This window comes from Chaetura pelagica, unplaced genomic scaffold, assembly GCF_000747805.2.
Source record: "Chaetura pelagica isolate M959 unplaced genomic scaffold, ChaPel_1.0 scaffold37, whole genome shotgun sequence".
Taxonomy (NCBI): domain Eukaryota; kingdom Metazoa; phylum Chordata; class Aves; order Apodiformes; family Apodidae; genus Chaetura; species Chaetura pelagica.
In genome coordinates, this window is record NW_009954567.1 from 4,860,482 (window position 1) to 4,876,375 (window position 15,894).

The window sequence follows — 15,894 nt, forward strand, 5'->3', positions numbered from 1 at the left end:
GGAAGCTCTGTGCAGAAGCCTACTGAACCAGAAGCTGAGCACAGCACCACAAATTCACAGATGACTGCACTTGTTAAAACCTTGCAGAACACAAAAACAATTGTCAACCATGAAGACACGCTCGAGGTATGGCATTGTGATGAACATCACAGCAGTCAAAGAATTGTGCTGGTGTTGTATTGAATTTGTTACTCTGGTAGATGAAAATTTATGTTGACAATAACAGAAAATTGCCATTCATAAGCACAGATGGTTTGCAATGCAATATTTTTCTCACTACAGTTTATAAGTAAAAGTTGATAAAGCATATAAAAAGTTCATAATGAAATATACATGCATTTAAAGAAAAATAAAGAAAACGGGATTAAAAGTTGACCTAAGTATCAAACTGTGAAAAGATACAGAATTTTCCAGGTTTTGCTAGGCTGTCAGTTCTTCTTTAAATAATCAGTTTTAATTGTCACTGAAATGACAAATTATCTTGTAGAAGCAGTCGAAACCTTGTGTGTCCAATATACTATGTACACTCATTTCAAATGAAACTGAAAGATGGGTTTAAAAATACATATTCCTCTGTGTTTGTTAGTGAGCTGTCATGAATATGACTTGGATTGCCTTTATCTCTTAAAGAGCTGGACATTTTAAACTCTTCCTACATCTTTGCGCCAAACACCATGCATTGGATTATTTAGAATGTTTCAGACTTCAGACAAAGGCTTTTTTTCAGAATATTGCAAGCAGGTTGGTTTTGCCTGTATTTCATAAGCAGTGGAGCATGCTTGTATCACAATTCTGCAGAAGAGACTTTGCGACAACCAATTGAGGCTGTGGCTGGTTTTTTCCCCTCTAGTGTGTTCCTGCTTCTACATACTTTCTGAAAATACAGGTTTTGACATTTTTCTTCAGTTTAAAAACATAATTTCAGAAAAATCATATTAGTTGTCTAACAATAATGACAGCAGTTCTTTGTAGCTGCCTGTATGCCAGTAAGTAAATGAGGCAGCAGTGTGTAGTCTGTCATGGATAGTGAATTCCTTATTCCCATGTAATAACCTGGTGGTAACTGTTTGAAGTTGAATCCAGGTATCTGAATTTTGCACGATTAGAAGTTTTTCTTTTCAATGTTGATTACACATGTTGTATGTCACAGCCTATAGGAAGGGCAGTGTGGTAGAGGCAGTGAAGAGGTTGTTCTGATTGCAGAGAAAAACAGATGGATTTTTATTTATTTTTAATGAAGATTGTACTGGAATGTTTGCTGTGTCTCAGTCAGGGTTGTTCTCACTGCAGTCCAAAGAACTGGTCAGATCGTTACTATCATGGGAAAGGTGGTGCTTCAGTAGGTTCTGCACATTAAATATTCTGAAACTTTTCTTAAAAGTGAACAATGACAGACTATTTTTGCAATCTGCAATAGAGATATATTGTACTTGCAATAGCAAGCCTGTTTACTACGAAGAACTTTGCATTTTAGGGAAGGGAGGTTTTTTTCCTCCTTCAAAGTATTACTGTAAACAATCTTTTTTTTGAAGATGATAGGAATATAGACCTTACAGTATGATACTGAATCAGTTGCATGACTGCTTTTGCAGCAGCTTTGACAGTTAATGTCTTTCATAAGAACACTGAGCTCCATCTTACAGTTAGGAACTAATGATTTCTAGCTTGAATGTATTCATAATCAGTTTATTACTCTGCCATTGTTCTTGAAGTTAAATGACTTCTGTTCCCTTTGGAATTTACCCCCACTGTAAATTGAAAGTTTTAAACCCAATCTGCTCTTTCTCTTTTTTTTCTCAACTCAGCAAGCCAAGCTTGTTCAGCTTTTCACACAGCATGACTCTCCATTCCCAAGATTTCTTGGTCATGCGACTCTGTAGCTGTTTCACTTTGAGCTTCTCTCTGCAAAATCAAATTGACTTGAACTCAACTGAAGATTCTCTCCACTGATGGAACAGAGGCTGCATCTACTTGCTCTGAGTAGATTTTTGCAGCTGAAGTTACCAATTTGGATGTTGTTCCATGGAGTTCATTAGAGACAGTGCTGCTGCTTAAAGATAATTCAGTGGCAGATATTGCTAAAGTCAGTTGACTTCCATTTCAAATACAGTACACAGTTGTTACGCCTATGTTAACTTGCATGTTTATTTTTTCCCCTGTATTGTTCAGTGGCTTACAGTTGGAATAGCATTGACTTAATCTTTGAGCAGTCCTTTAAAAAGCACAGCATGAAACTGTTTTTCCTTTAGCAGGAGTCAGAAGAGCTCTCCTCTGATGAAGAGATGAAAATGGCAGAAATGCGACCACCATTGATAGAAACCTCCATAAACCAACCAAAAGTCGTAGCTCTTAGCAATAACAAAAAAGGTTAGATACTATTAAAAGCAATACAAGTGTTTTGTGATTCTAATAATTTCTCCATGAAAAATGGCTAGTTTTTCCCATTAAATTTTGTAAAAGTAGATTTAATGTTTATGTTTTAAAAGACAGATGACCAGTGAAAGCAGAAAAAAAAAATATGCAATTTCTTTGAAATTTCAATGTGATACAGACAGCTGTGTTAACATGCTAATTTTGGGTTCTGATCACAGTTTAAAAGCAGAGGAATAGGGGAGATGTATGTGTTTGGGGGGACTGGTAGCTTGAAGAGACTTAAGAAACTTGTTAAGAAAAGGATTGCAGAAAGTGGTACTTATCTAGGAAGTTCTCCATAGTTCTCCCCTTTCTCAGATTTTGTGGATTATTGCTGCTATGGGCAGCAGCATCACTTGTTTAAATTTTTTAGTCAGGGAAGCTGTGTCCTTTTCCTAGGGTTTAAGAATAAACAATTCATGGCAATTTTTTCGCCAGAGACACTTTGCTCTTTTATTTTCTTCTTTCCTCTAAGAGGAAACTTCAGACCATTGTTTTTGCTAGCTAAGTTTTATATTCTCTGAAAGATAATTTTGGTCTGGGTAGCCATTTCCTTAAGAGTAAAGAATTATCAAGGATTCAGAGAAAATATAATTTAGAAGTTGGACAGCAAATTGTGTTTTGCTTCATTTGATATCCTAGTCCAGTACTTTACATGACAAAATGCTTTTCTGGCCATTAGATGTGCAAATGTGAGATTTAGTGCAGATGAAGTAAAATCGCATGGAGGCAGCAGGAAGAATCTGCTGAGGTTCTCAGGCAGGTGAAAAGATTGATGCTTATTAATATAGTTCTTGGGTTTTTATGCCTGACTGAGACAAAATTTCTTCCTTGTCTCTAGAGATAGACATTAGTTGCTTTTGGCAACTTAGAACTTAGTTGCTTTTTGGCAACTTGAAGCAAAAATTTAAATGTAGTTCTTTGTACACTTATATCAAAATCATGGCTGGCTTGGAAGTCCTTCAGAAATTATTTTTATATGCAGGTAGTTTTGAAGTGTGCATACATTGTGCAAGAATCAATTTGTGCAGCTCTGAAATCGCTCTGAAAATGTAGTCCTAAGTGATCTGCAAAGCATGGAAATGTGTTTGATTCCAGCTCTGCAGAAGAACATTTTTCTTTCCAGTATTTTTACATCTATGAGACTATATAAATATAATCCAGTGCTGTAGGTCTTTCCAGAGTGCTTCATCTAATAAATAGCTATTTGACAAACATGTAATCTTCAAAATCAGGAACCATGTATATGTTTAAAAATACATTGTGTGTGGCTGTGAACTTCATTTTCATAGGGGCTAGTAGAGTCATGCAATTCAAAACTTTGAAATAATTACAAAACCAGGACTTTGATTTGATAGCTCTTTTTGGTAAATATACCCTAACGTAGCACTAATTTATGCCAAGGAAGTCTGGAATAACACAACAAGTTATAAAGTTCATTAGCAGGAGAGGGCTGTTTACATTGAACCAAATATATTTTAAATAGTAAGTGTTGTCAACAGTCATTTATAAATGTAAATTGATTTTGCTAAAGTGTTAGCTTATATTTTAGTTTCCAGTAGTAAGAATTACTGAAGAACAAGACACCATTTCTGAATACTTTAACATATACACAGTAAATGACTATTAAGCAGATGTGTCTGTAACTAAATTGGTAACTTTTTATTTCAGATGATTCAAAAGATGCTGATTCCTTATCAGATGAAGCTACCCACAATAGCAATCAAAATAACAGCAACTGTTCCTCTCCTTCTCGCATGTCAGATTCTGCTTCCTTAAATACTGATAGTAGCCACGATATTTCTCTGTGTTCTCCAGAAAAAGAAACACATGCTGCTGTTTTATCCAAGATCAGGTTTGTAGGATACTGTACACCACTGTGCAAATATACATAGAAAAATGTTACATAATCTTTCATATTATGTGTCCATTCCTTTAATTCATTACTTTATCATTCATTAATTAATTAAAATGTTAATGTTTTAAAATAACATTAAGCAATAGAATAGCTATTCCAGTAAAATTCAGAGGCTAATTTTAGTATGCAAGACATGGTTCCTGTCAGTTTTAATAATAGGACACAATAATTTCATCCTTACAACTTTTTATCCCTGCAAAATACTTCAGTACACCGTTTTAAAAGATGTGATTTTATTTGCATAAATTTGTATAGCAATTCAATTGTTAACATAACTGTAAAAGGGTTTTAGAAACTTACAAAGAATGGACTTACAGGTTGCTGCTGCTCTTGAGGTTGTAGTTAGAAGGTGCCTTTAAAAAAAAAAGCCAATAGAAAACAAGATATTTATCAAAAAATGATGATGGGACTTGCAGATATTTGATTTTAAAAATAGGTTTTTGTCGCTTCGCACCTTTTTACACTTTATATATTTCTGTAATGGTGAGATAGCGAATCATGGATCTGGCTGTATATTGGTCTTTTTCCAGTTTTGTGTGCATAGCATGTGTTGTATGTTAATATTTATTTTCTCTAAAACAGTTCTTAAAGGACTTTGTTGGCTACTTTTGGAATTTCTTTTTTAAGAGCTATCTTTTTTTCCAGGCAAGAAGATGAAAATTTGAATAATCCTTTGCAAAATGGGGATGAATTGAACATTACAGTAGAAGAAAAACTAACTGTGCAAGAGAAGGTTGCAGATTTGTTTGAATATGAATTAAGCATCGAAGAAAGATTAGGCCTGATAGGAAAAGGTGTTGATCTAAGCACTCCTATAGAGGAGTCTCACAAATTAGACCAAATAAACATGAATATCAATCAACTGGTTAGTGATGAGGCAGTGCCAGTTCCTCTAGAAAGATTACAAACACAGGAAATAGTTTCAGTAAAGGGCTTTTTGGATAACAGCACAAAAGAAGAAAGTAAGCACTTGGAAAATGGAAATAAATATCCTATAGATAAAGTAAATGGACACCCTCAGGAAGCACTACAGCCTCCCAGTAAAGACAAACTAACAAGAAGCACTACAGTTGATGGCGATTCTGCTGAGCTCTCTGTTTCAAGGAGCACTGAAGATTTGTCCCCACAAAGAAGTGGTCCTGTGATGAAATCTCAGAGCACCGCCAGTATGGACACTGGTGGTCTGAAAATCTCAGATACTGTTAATGAGAATGGATCTCAACAGCCAAACTCAATGGCTAAATCAGCATCTGATAGCACAGATGGAAAAAACATAATCCGAAGTAAATCAGCTACTCTTTTGTATGACCAGCCCTTGCAGGTTTTTCCTGGGTCATCATCATCATCTGATTTAGTATCTTCTACAAAAACTGTGTTCAAGTTTGACTCAAATCACAATCCTGAAGGTGCCAACATAGTGAGAGGGTCAGTGACAAGTGGGGCACAGAAGTTCTGTGCTCCGCAGTATAATATCCAGTACAGCAGCAGTGCAACAGCCAAAGATACCTTGTGGCCCCAGAAACAAAACTCCCAAGTAGAACAAGGCAGTTTACCTCCCTCACGCCTGGTTAGATCTGACAGTACAGAAGCTGCCAGCTATGCAAAGCATTCTGCCAATATGAATTTCTCCAATCATAACAACGTCCGAGCCAGTGCTGTGTATAACACTCATCAACGGATGGCTGGGAGACATGTAGATATGTGGGCTATTCCACCCAGTGATAGACTGCTCCCAGGAGCAAGCAGACACACTCTTCAGAGGCAGAGCAGTGTATCTTCTACAGCTTCTATAAACGTTGGGGATACTGGACCTTCAAGGCGGACCCAGGTTCCTGAAGGGGACTATTTAACATACAGAGATTTGCATTCAATGGGAAGAGCTCCACCAGTAATGTCTGGCCAACAGAGGCCTCTTTCTGCCAGGGCATATAGCATTGATGGTCCAAATGTACCCCGACCACAGAGTGCTCGGCCATCAGTGAATGAAATACCAGAAAGAACTATGTCAGTTAGTGACTTCAATTACTCACGGACTAGCCCTTCCAAGAGATCAAACCCAAGGGTTAAGTCTGAGCACTCTTTATTAGACCCTTCAGGAAAAAGTAAAGTCCCTCATGACTGGAGGGAACAGGTGCTGCGACATATTGAGGCTAAAAAGCTAGAAAAGGTAAAAATAATTAACTTTTCTACCTTTCTGTTACCTGGTTATAGAGTAAGTTAAATACTCCCATGTTTTGAACTGCTTTTAATTACCAGTGAAAAACGTACTTCTGATTCTGCCTTAAAAAGGATAAATCTGTTTGTGGTGAATATCTAAGGAGCAGCCAAGTCATAGACTGTAAGTGAACTTTTCCTCAAAAGACAAAAAGGTCCCTGTTGATTTTCCATCATACTTGCCAGCTTAGTCCAATTACTTTTGAATGCATTAAATAATGTCACATTGACTTGCTGGACTGCAAGACCAGCTCTTTTAGGCCAGGTAATTTTTATCATGTTTGGATTGTATTTAAATACTCCCTTACACTTCTTGATCTTTCTGTTCTGCCTTTTCACCCTATTTCATCTCTTTAAGAACAAGGAAAAGAAAATAAGGAAAATCTATTTGGAAGTGCAGGTCTATAGCTTCAGTTAAAGAACTCAAAAGCCATGATTTGCCTCCAAACCACTTATCTTTTGAAGTTGTGTGTCTGACAGATTGTTGAATGAATATGTATTGCCATGAGATGGGAATACTTAAAATCTTTTTCATTTCAGAAAATTGCAGGTGGTTTGATACAACTAGAGGTGGTGAACAGGGTTCTTTATGTATTGTAAATGCTATCAAGAGTTTCAGCTGTTATGTAGAGCTGAGCAATTACGTATTTTTTAAGAATTTTAGTAGAGACTGGAAAAGTGTAATCTGTACTGTCCAGCAAAACCAGTTTAAAATATCATCACTAAATAATGGGTAGAATGTCATTAGGCTGGTCCTGTTTCCTTGGAGGGGAAGTGAGTCAAGCAGCCAAAATATATTTTGATTATGCCATCTCAATGGATTTTCTTTTATAGTTTCTTTTGAAAGAACAAATCACAGAATTATTGAGTCTGGAAAAGACTTCTGAGATCATCAAGTACAGAATTAGAGATGTGGAAGCTCAGAACTTTATCTGGCCATTTCTGTTAAGGATAATAGTGCTTTTAGAAATATATTAATAACAAAAGGGGGGGCCAGAGAAAAGCTACATTCCCTATTGGATGAGAGAGGAGACATAGTCAGGAAAGACAAAGAAAAGCTGAGGTGCTTAATGGCTTCTTTGTCTCAGTCTTTAACAAAAATACTGGTTATCCTTTGGGCAGCTGGGCTCCTGAGCTTGTAGACGGGGATGGGGAATGGAACACCCCTCCTGTAATCCCTGAGGAAGTAGTTATCAACCTGCTGTGCCACTCAGATCCCAGCAAGTCTATGGGACCTGATGGGATTCATCCTAAGGTGTGAGGGAGGTGGCGGAAGAACTGGCCAAGCTGCTCTCCATCATTTGTCACCAGTCCTGGCTGACTGGGGAGGTCCCAGGTGACCAGTTGGCTGGCCATCCACAAGAAGGGCCAGAAGGAGCATCTAGGGAACTACAGGCCTGTCAGCCTGACCTCAATGCCTGGCAAGATTATGGAACAGATCATCCTGAGTGCCATCAAGTGGCATGTACAAGACAACCAGGGGGTCAGGTCCAGCCAACCTAGATTTAGGGAAGGAAGGTCCTGCCTGACCAATCTCATCTCCTTCTGTGACTGGGTGACCCACCTAGTGGATGAGGGGAAGGCTGTGAATGTGGTCTACCTCGACCTCAGCAAGGCCTTTGACACAGTCCCCCACAGCATCCTCCTGGAAAAGCTGCCAGCCCATGACTTGGACAGGGCCCCCTTCACTGGGTTAAAAACTGGTTGGATGACCAGGCCCAGAGAGTGATGGTGAATGGAGCTGCATCCAGCTGGTGTCTGGTGACCAGTGGTGTCTGGTGACCCGAGGGATCAGTGCTGGGCCCAGTGCTATTCAACATCTTTACTGATGACCTGGATGAGGGGATTGAGTCCACCTTTAGTAAGTTTGCAGATGACACCAAGCTGGGGGGGATTGTCAATCTGCTGGAGGGCAGGAAGAAGCTGCAGAGGAACCTGGACAGGCTGGGTCGATGGACCAAAGCCAATGGCATGAAATTCAACAAGACCAAGTGTTGGGTCCTGTACTTTGGTTACAATAACCCCAGGCAGGGCTACAGGCTGGGGGAAGAGTGGCTGGAGAGTGGCCTGGCAGAGAGGGAGTACTGGTTGACAGCTGGTTGAACATGAGCCAGCAGTGTGCCCAGGTGGTCTGGAAGGCCAATGGCATCCTGGACTGTACCAGGAATAGTGTGGCCAGTAGGAGCAGGGATGTGATTCTCCCCTGTACTCAGCACTGGTGAGGCCTCACCTCCAGTACTGTGTGCAGTTCTGGGCCCCTCACTTCAAGAAGGATATTGAGGTGCTGGAGCAGGTCCAGAGGAGAGCAACAAGGCTGGTGAAAGGAGTAGAGGGGAAGTCTTATAGGAATAGGCTGAGGTAGCTGGGGTTGTTTAGCCTGGAGAAGAGGAGACTCAGGGGGAACCTTATCATTCTCTTCAACTACCTGAAGGGAGGTTGTGGTCAGGTGGGGGCTGGGCTTTTCTCCCCACAGCTAGTGACAGGATGAGAGGACATGGCTTGGAGCTGTGCCAGGGGAGGTTTAACTTGGGCATTAGGAAGCATGTCCTCAAGGAGAGTCATCAGATGTGGGTATGGGCTGCCCAGGGGAGTGGTGGAGTCACCATCCTTGGAGGTATTTAAGGAAAGACTTGATGTGGTATTTAGTGCCATGGTGATTATTATGCTAAATATCTATGATAGCTAAAGACATTTTAATTGGAGATGGTTAGAAAAGTTACTTTTCAAGTACTTGGAGTGATGGGTTTGCTTTTGTTTGTTCTAAGTTGTGTAACTTCTGGTGAAAGAAAGGGAAAGGTTTTACTTGTTTTCTGAAGAAGCCTGCTTAACAGCTGCACCTATTCTTCTGATCCAGTTTGAGTCATGTACAACATAAAACTTTCACAGTACTGTGCTGTATTGTGGAGACCTTTTGTCCACAAGGCAGTCAAAGACTTGTGACAGTTTTCCAACCCTAATAAAAGGTCTATTCTCTGATCTTCCATTCTCCTGGATGCATGTATCAAATCTTACATGAAATCACAGAGAGGCAAAAATCCCAGAAGTCCCTGAGTGCAGAGAGAAACAGAACTTCAATGCACTACTAATGCAGTTTCTTTATAGCTTGTTCTTATATCATCTACATTTGACAGGTTAAGGATGTTTAATCCACCAGTGGTGCCTATTCCAAGTGCTGCAGCAGTGGCAGTGACCTTCACTGATAAGAAACTGGTTGCTTGACTTGATTCCCTTTATATCTCTCCATGCTTTTGATATTAATTTTTGTTTCCTACTAGAGTGATATGGAATAGCTGCTACTGAGACCTTAGCAGTGCATCAAGTTTTACCGATCTTAGGAGTCTGTTTTATTTGCAGGTGTTCTTTTTGCTCTCTGGCCTTGAAGCATTTTAAAGTAGCTTTTACTTAGCAATCTGAGACTTCTTTATAGATTTAAAAGTGAATGTGTATATAATTGTATACTTTATATTCTCTGGAATATGAATGACTTAAAAAGAAAAGTCTAAACTGACAAAAATGTAGGTATGATCCGATATGGCAGCTGGCAAATATGATAATGTGGAAATTCTCAGATTTTACTGGATATTTCTTAGATATTTTAAAATAATGTTTTGGGCATTTCTTTTTGTCATTAAAAATTAGCATGGGGGATGGTTAATCTATAAATCAGACTTCTGAAATGTTTTGAAGTCTGAAAAAAATTCAGTAATTACAGAACACATTTAAGGAACAAGTTTCATTACAGAACTTATTTAAGGAACCTTTCTTGGAAATTTCTTTGACAAAGCTTTCATGGATTTAAAATGCCTTTTTTTTTTTTTTAAAAGCATAAGACAACACTGACAAAAACAGGTATACAAAATTAAGCCTTATGATGATTATTTAATCCATATCTTCTTGCCTGTCGCTATATGCAATAGCATGGGTTAATGGTATTACTTTTGCTATGACTCTTCTGAGTCTGTTATTGAATTTAATAATGTTTACTATTTCTATCTTCTACTTATTAGGAAAGAGGTATATTGGAGCTTGGGAGGGCCTAATTTTGTTGTGGTTTTGTTTTTGTTTTGTTTTTCTTTCTTTTCTTTTTGCTAAGCTCATTACGTACTTGTTTATTTCATTCCCATAAAATTTGGAAAATGGAGGGAGAGAGAGGGGGGTGAACCCATTTTATCAGTGTCTGCTTGTTGGGCAAATTGGAGAGGATAGTTCTTGTTTTATTTATTAGCCATTTTTACTTAATACAGGTAGGAAAAAATCTTTAGACCTTTCAAGAGTTTAATTTGCAGAAGGGGAGATACAGGATAGCTTTAAGCCCAATTAAAATTATTGGCAGTGGATTCCAGCTCCATAACCAGCATTTGCAATCCCTTTGACAGGAGGTGTACGCTGCTCAGCTATACAATTATCCATCTGATTGAAGGAAGGTGAAAATAGGTCATGAGACCATTTATAAAAATAATTTTTGTACATTTTCAGGACAAATTATTTGCTTATCTAATGCAGAATATATTTTATCGTGGGAGAGAGAAAAGAGATTATTTAAATGTCAAGCTTCTCTCTAGTGCTTATATAGGTAAGCTGTTGGAAAGCATGCAGTCAATTCTGCCCTACTCCCAACCTCATATGTTTAGTGCACGAGTGAGTTTTTAGGAACAATAATATTTTCCAGTATTTCTTTTCTGGTTTGAGTGAGACTTGCTAATTTTGCTACCTCAGTAGTCTGAGGTATGTCTCCATAGTCTTCTGTAGTAGTATTGTTTAACATTTTCATTTAGAAATTTAAACTAAAATACGGCCTGGGTAAAAACACTAGTGTAACACATTTTATTCGGTGGTAGGGGAATTTCTCATCTGTGAATTGCAATTATAAATATCTGCAACAGTTATCTGTAGATATCTATTACATTTCTGTGTGCTGAGTTGGCAGATAGAGTTACTGAGTCTGACTGTATTTTCCTTACATGCATGTATTTTTTTTTTTTTTGTTATGGATGTCTTAGGAGTTCCTCAAGCACATGTTTGTTTTTAGTTCTAATTTCATCTGGACTGAAGTTCTCTGTTTTTTATCTTCCTTATCTACTAGTTATCTAAAATGGTGAAGCTTTCAGAGAGGAGGCTGTGAAGTTTGATTCCTACTTTCCAATTCAGAAATCAGAATAGGTGTTCTTATTCTCAAAGTAGTCAGTGTAAAGTGCCTTATTAGAAGAAAAAAGTCTAAGCATTTTAGTACTGATACATAATACCACTTTTAATCAAAGTTTGAAAGGTTTTCTTGACTTGTTTGCCTATGCTTCTTATCTAACATGCAAGGAAAGTAACTTCAGTGTGTCTGTGCACACACAAAATTGTATAACTGTTTACAAGATCTTAGCTGGAAGAATATTTTGATGCTAATAAATTAGAGGAATGCTATCTATTTAATATTATTTTATTTTTTTTATTTTAGTGTGGGGTTTGTATCCATTTTGTAAGGACTACTGAACCATCAGTATGTTGCAATGATATTTTTTGGCATTCAAAACATCACACTTTAAAAGGAATAAAATTCTTACATATTTGGAATGTAAACAATGAAAGTTATGACCTGGCAAACATTTTATGACAGTAGAATTTAAATTATATGTAACTTTCTATATGTAACTCTTCAATAGGAATGCTGTCACTTATAGAAGATATATCTTCCCCCCCCCCTTGCATGACTGAAGAATAGTTTCATAATGTTTGAGTTCTTCTTTGGGAAGCTTTTCTTTGCTTTTATGCTTTTATTCCAAAAGGCTTAAAATGTTAATTTTAGGCATTTCAAATGTTCCAGAATACCTTAAGCAAACTTTTCCTAAAGAATCCTAGGTAGTCAAGGGGGGAATAAAAAGTGAAGGGATTTCTAGATATTTAATGTAGCCTCAAAAGATAACTTCTGTCCACGTTTAGCTGGAAATTGAATCTAAGTGTTAGATAAACAATGAAAAGGGATAACACTGAGGCTTAGCAGTTAAATTACTGGTTATGGCTATTTCAGCATCACTCAGATGTCAAGTCTTGTTCCCTGTAGATCCTTGAATTTTATTTGTTTGTGTTCTATACCAAAAATTTCTCAGATTGTCAGGACAGACTCCAGACAGTCTTAAAATTACAACAGTATTATCCAATATAAAAGTCTCTTAGGTAAATTCCACTATTTGTCTTTCTCCTAAGTAAGTGGGTTATAACACATCAGTTACCAAAAGACACTCAGTTGAAATCTGAAACTATTCGTTCTCTTGTAAGCTGGAAGAAGAATATATTCTGACTCAGCATTCAAAAAGAAAGTATGTAAACACCGAACTATGCTCCTACCTGCTTGCATCTAAACTGATTCCATTAGAGGTTGATTTTTACTACAAATCCTGATTTATATGCTGAATTTATTTTTTCTTTTACTTTGTGCATAACCATTTTTTCCTGGTTTATTGTGGCTTTTAATATGTATTTTTAAAAGTTGAATAACTGACTTCTAGTGAACTTTGCTTTTGAGGAAATATAGTGGAATGTGGCATGTATACTGGTTCGAATATGTTGGTATAGAGTAACTTAAATGAAGTTTCTCAAGTCTCAAATATTTGAAATACCATTTTGCTGGACATTAAGCCCTAAGACACTGTAGCAAATCAGGTCAAGAAGGGAGCTAGTATTTGGCAGTATCGTTCATTTTTAATTTGAAGTTTAAACCATTTATTCAAGTTTTAATTTTCATAAATTGTAATAAAACCCAGATATTTTAATGGCATCTACCTATTCAATTTTCCAAAAGTGTCTTTCTGGTGCAGCAGTCTTCAGGAATCTCACTGGCAAATGTACAACCCTCATCATGCTCACATTGAGACAAAAATTGAGGAGTGCTGCTCACCCTCCAAATGGCTCAGTTTCTCTCTTCCCAGCTGAAAATAGGTAGAGGAAGAATATCCCTAGATTTTTCACTGGAGATCTCTTATTGTGTTAAACTAAAGCTTTCTTAAAACTCCGTGTAATTTTAAATGGTATTTGTTCTGTACGTTTTGTACTTGTGGGTTCCTTCTGATTTGAAGATGTTCAATGTAGGAAAGGAGAAAAATGCTGTTTTACATGTTTCTCATGTCTTCCCTAGATGAATTGCACAGTCACTTTTTGTACTTTGGAAGAAGTGTCTACCAAGAAAGGAGATTTTATAAATATTTGAATAAAACTATTCTCAGGCTATGTAATCACCTTGAAGCTCACTAAACTGAGTTAACAGAAATCTTATTTCCTGATGGACAAGTTCATCCCTCTCCAAGTTGTAGGATAGTTATGGCTTCTATTGCAGATCCATCTTAGATTGTAAATATAAATCTGGATTTAGATTGTCCTTATTTATTGATGATCTAGTTGGGATCTTCTAAGAGAATAGTGAATCTAGTGCACCTAGAGATACCTAGAGTAACTTGGTCTGTTATGGACATTTTCTGAAGATAACTTTCTAGCCTCACCATGCGTTCCTGCTATCTTTAACTTGTCTTTTTGCCACTTACAGAGATAGAGAGATACAGGAACCTCTTGAGAGGAGCTTCATGTAAGGAAACTACAGGGAGTTGCCTTTACAAGTCAGGGAAAAAGGCCACCTGGCTAGTCATAGAGACTGTTTTGAGAAGAGTTGTAAGAAAATGCTTTGAAGCACTAAGTAGCTAAGGAAAACAGTCTTTGGCAGTTTTATGTGGGTGTTTGGCCTGAAACTTAGACTGAGCAGTAAGGTCAGATTGAATATTTAGTGAAGACTTGAATCCACAAAAAGCCCTCCCAAGAGGGGAAGAACCTCTGGAGATATGTCTGGAAGCTTGAAAAATTCATTGCTAGAGAACAGGGTATGTGTGGAATAGCAGCATGAAGAAAGTTCACTGTGCCATTGAGTGACAGGTTATCCAACAGTCTTTCCCAGTAAATACTGTTTTTCAAGGGGGGTTCCAATGAGTGTGCTACCAGAGCGTCTAGGAAGTATGGCTATGCAGAGGTATATGACATTGGTTATTAAAGTAGTTTTAGTTTTGCAAGATAGAGCCTAGTATGAAAGAGCAGCTAACTGCCTGAGTACTAGAGACAGTATCAGTAGTATCAGATTAGTATCAGAAGTATCAGATTAGCATATGTAGTCAAGAGACAAATATCAAAAAGTATTTATTCATGCAAGTGTGAAGTCAAATTTTATGTATTTTGAACTTTCTCCTTTTTTTCTTTTGTTTGGGTTTTTTTATGTTTTAACTTGGAAACACTTTGAAGTTGCTGAGTTTTGACGCTTTGATCTTTTATATTTTTTCCTGTGTCTTTATCACTTTTTCAAGATAGGTTTGTTTCATTTGTCAGGTGGCACATGGAGAATTTTCCTGTTCACTGTTTGTGCAGTCATTTTGTTCTTACAACTACAAAAATCCATGCTGGCAAGACAGTGATGTCTGCTGCTGTCTTTCTGTTAACCTTGCCAACATTGCAGAGATCAGGTTTGCAAGGTTATGAAGCTCAAAACCAAACTGCTCTCACTTTTGTCCTTGAGCTCCTGTTGCCTGTTTGATGGCCTACAACAGGCACATGGATGGACTTCAAGGTTTCTTACCAACCTGTTTTTCTTTAAATTAGGCTCAAATGTACACTGAGTGAAGTGTTATTGGAATGCATTGTGGGTCTTGACAGCACTGCAATAACAAGAAAACCCAGTGAAACAATCACATCTCTGTGTAAATTTGTATTTGTACTGTACCAGTAATAGGGGACAAGATAAGACAAAGTAATAACTGACAATTACATGGTTTTCCACAGTGGTTTATCTTGACTGCCAGCTTCTTTTCCTACAATGTATTTGATATGCTGAAAATTTAATGAAAACCTAGAAATTGTGTTAAGATCTGCTCCTTTTGTTGTTTATTCAGATACATGAAAATTTTAATTACTTTATTTACATGTAATTCTGCATGTTAACTGTTGATTGCATGCTGATTTACAGTAAATAAAGGTAAAAAGGGGTCACTGAGTTGTGTTTTTTACATCACAGTGATACTGTTCTTGCATGGTTTTTTATCTTGCATGACAATGGAATATGTTTGTATTAGTCTATGTATAACATGTCTTGTGGTTTATGCATGCTGCACTAATCTCTGTGTTAAATCTGCCCCCTCTTTATTCAGAGCATGCTGTCTAGGTCCTTTAATTCCAATTATGCTGCAGTTAGCAGCTTTCACTATGGCAGCTCTAGGGATCTGCATGGCAGCCAGGGTAGTGTTGCCTTGAGTGTTGTGGACGGAAGAGGTTCTGGTGTGCACATTGTTCGAGTGAGTACCTACAGGAGGCTACTGCAATATATAGAGGGGGAA

At 37.5% G+C, this 15,894-nt stretch overlaps 1 protein-coding gene across 6 annotated transcripts in view; it reads left to right on the forward strand.

The window, feature by feature from the left end:
• The window catches only part of ERBB2IP (erbb2 interacting protein), a 67,027-nt gene that overhangs the window by 43,865 nt on the left and 7,268 nt on the right, over nt 1-15,894 (forward strand). For 4 of the 6 annotated variants that reach the window (XM_010005373.1, XM_010005376.1, XM_010005374.1 and 1 more), the window contains exons 17-20: nt 1-126; nt 2,253-2,367; nt 4,084-4,267; nt 4,976-6,497. The exon at nt 1-126 is cut by the window's left edge and continues 6 nt beyond it. In XM_010005373.1, coding sequence (XP_010003675.1) covers nt 1-126; nt 2,253-2,367; nt 4,084-4,267; nt 4,976-6,497 — 1,947 coding nt within the window. Of the gene's footprint in view, nt 127-2,252; nt 2,368-4,083; nt 4,268-4,975; nt 6,498-12,846; nt 12,850-15,708; nt 15,853-15,894 lie in introns of all 6 variants that reach the window. The other 2 variants (XM_010005372.1, XM_010005371.1) reach the window with 2 other exon arrangements.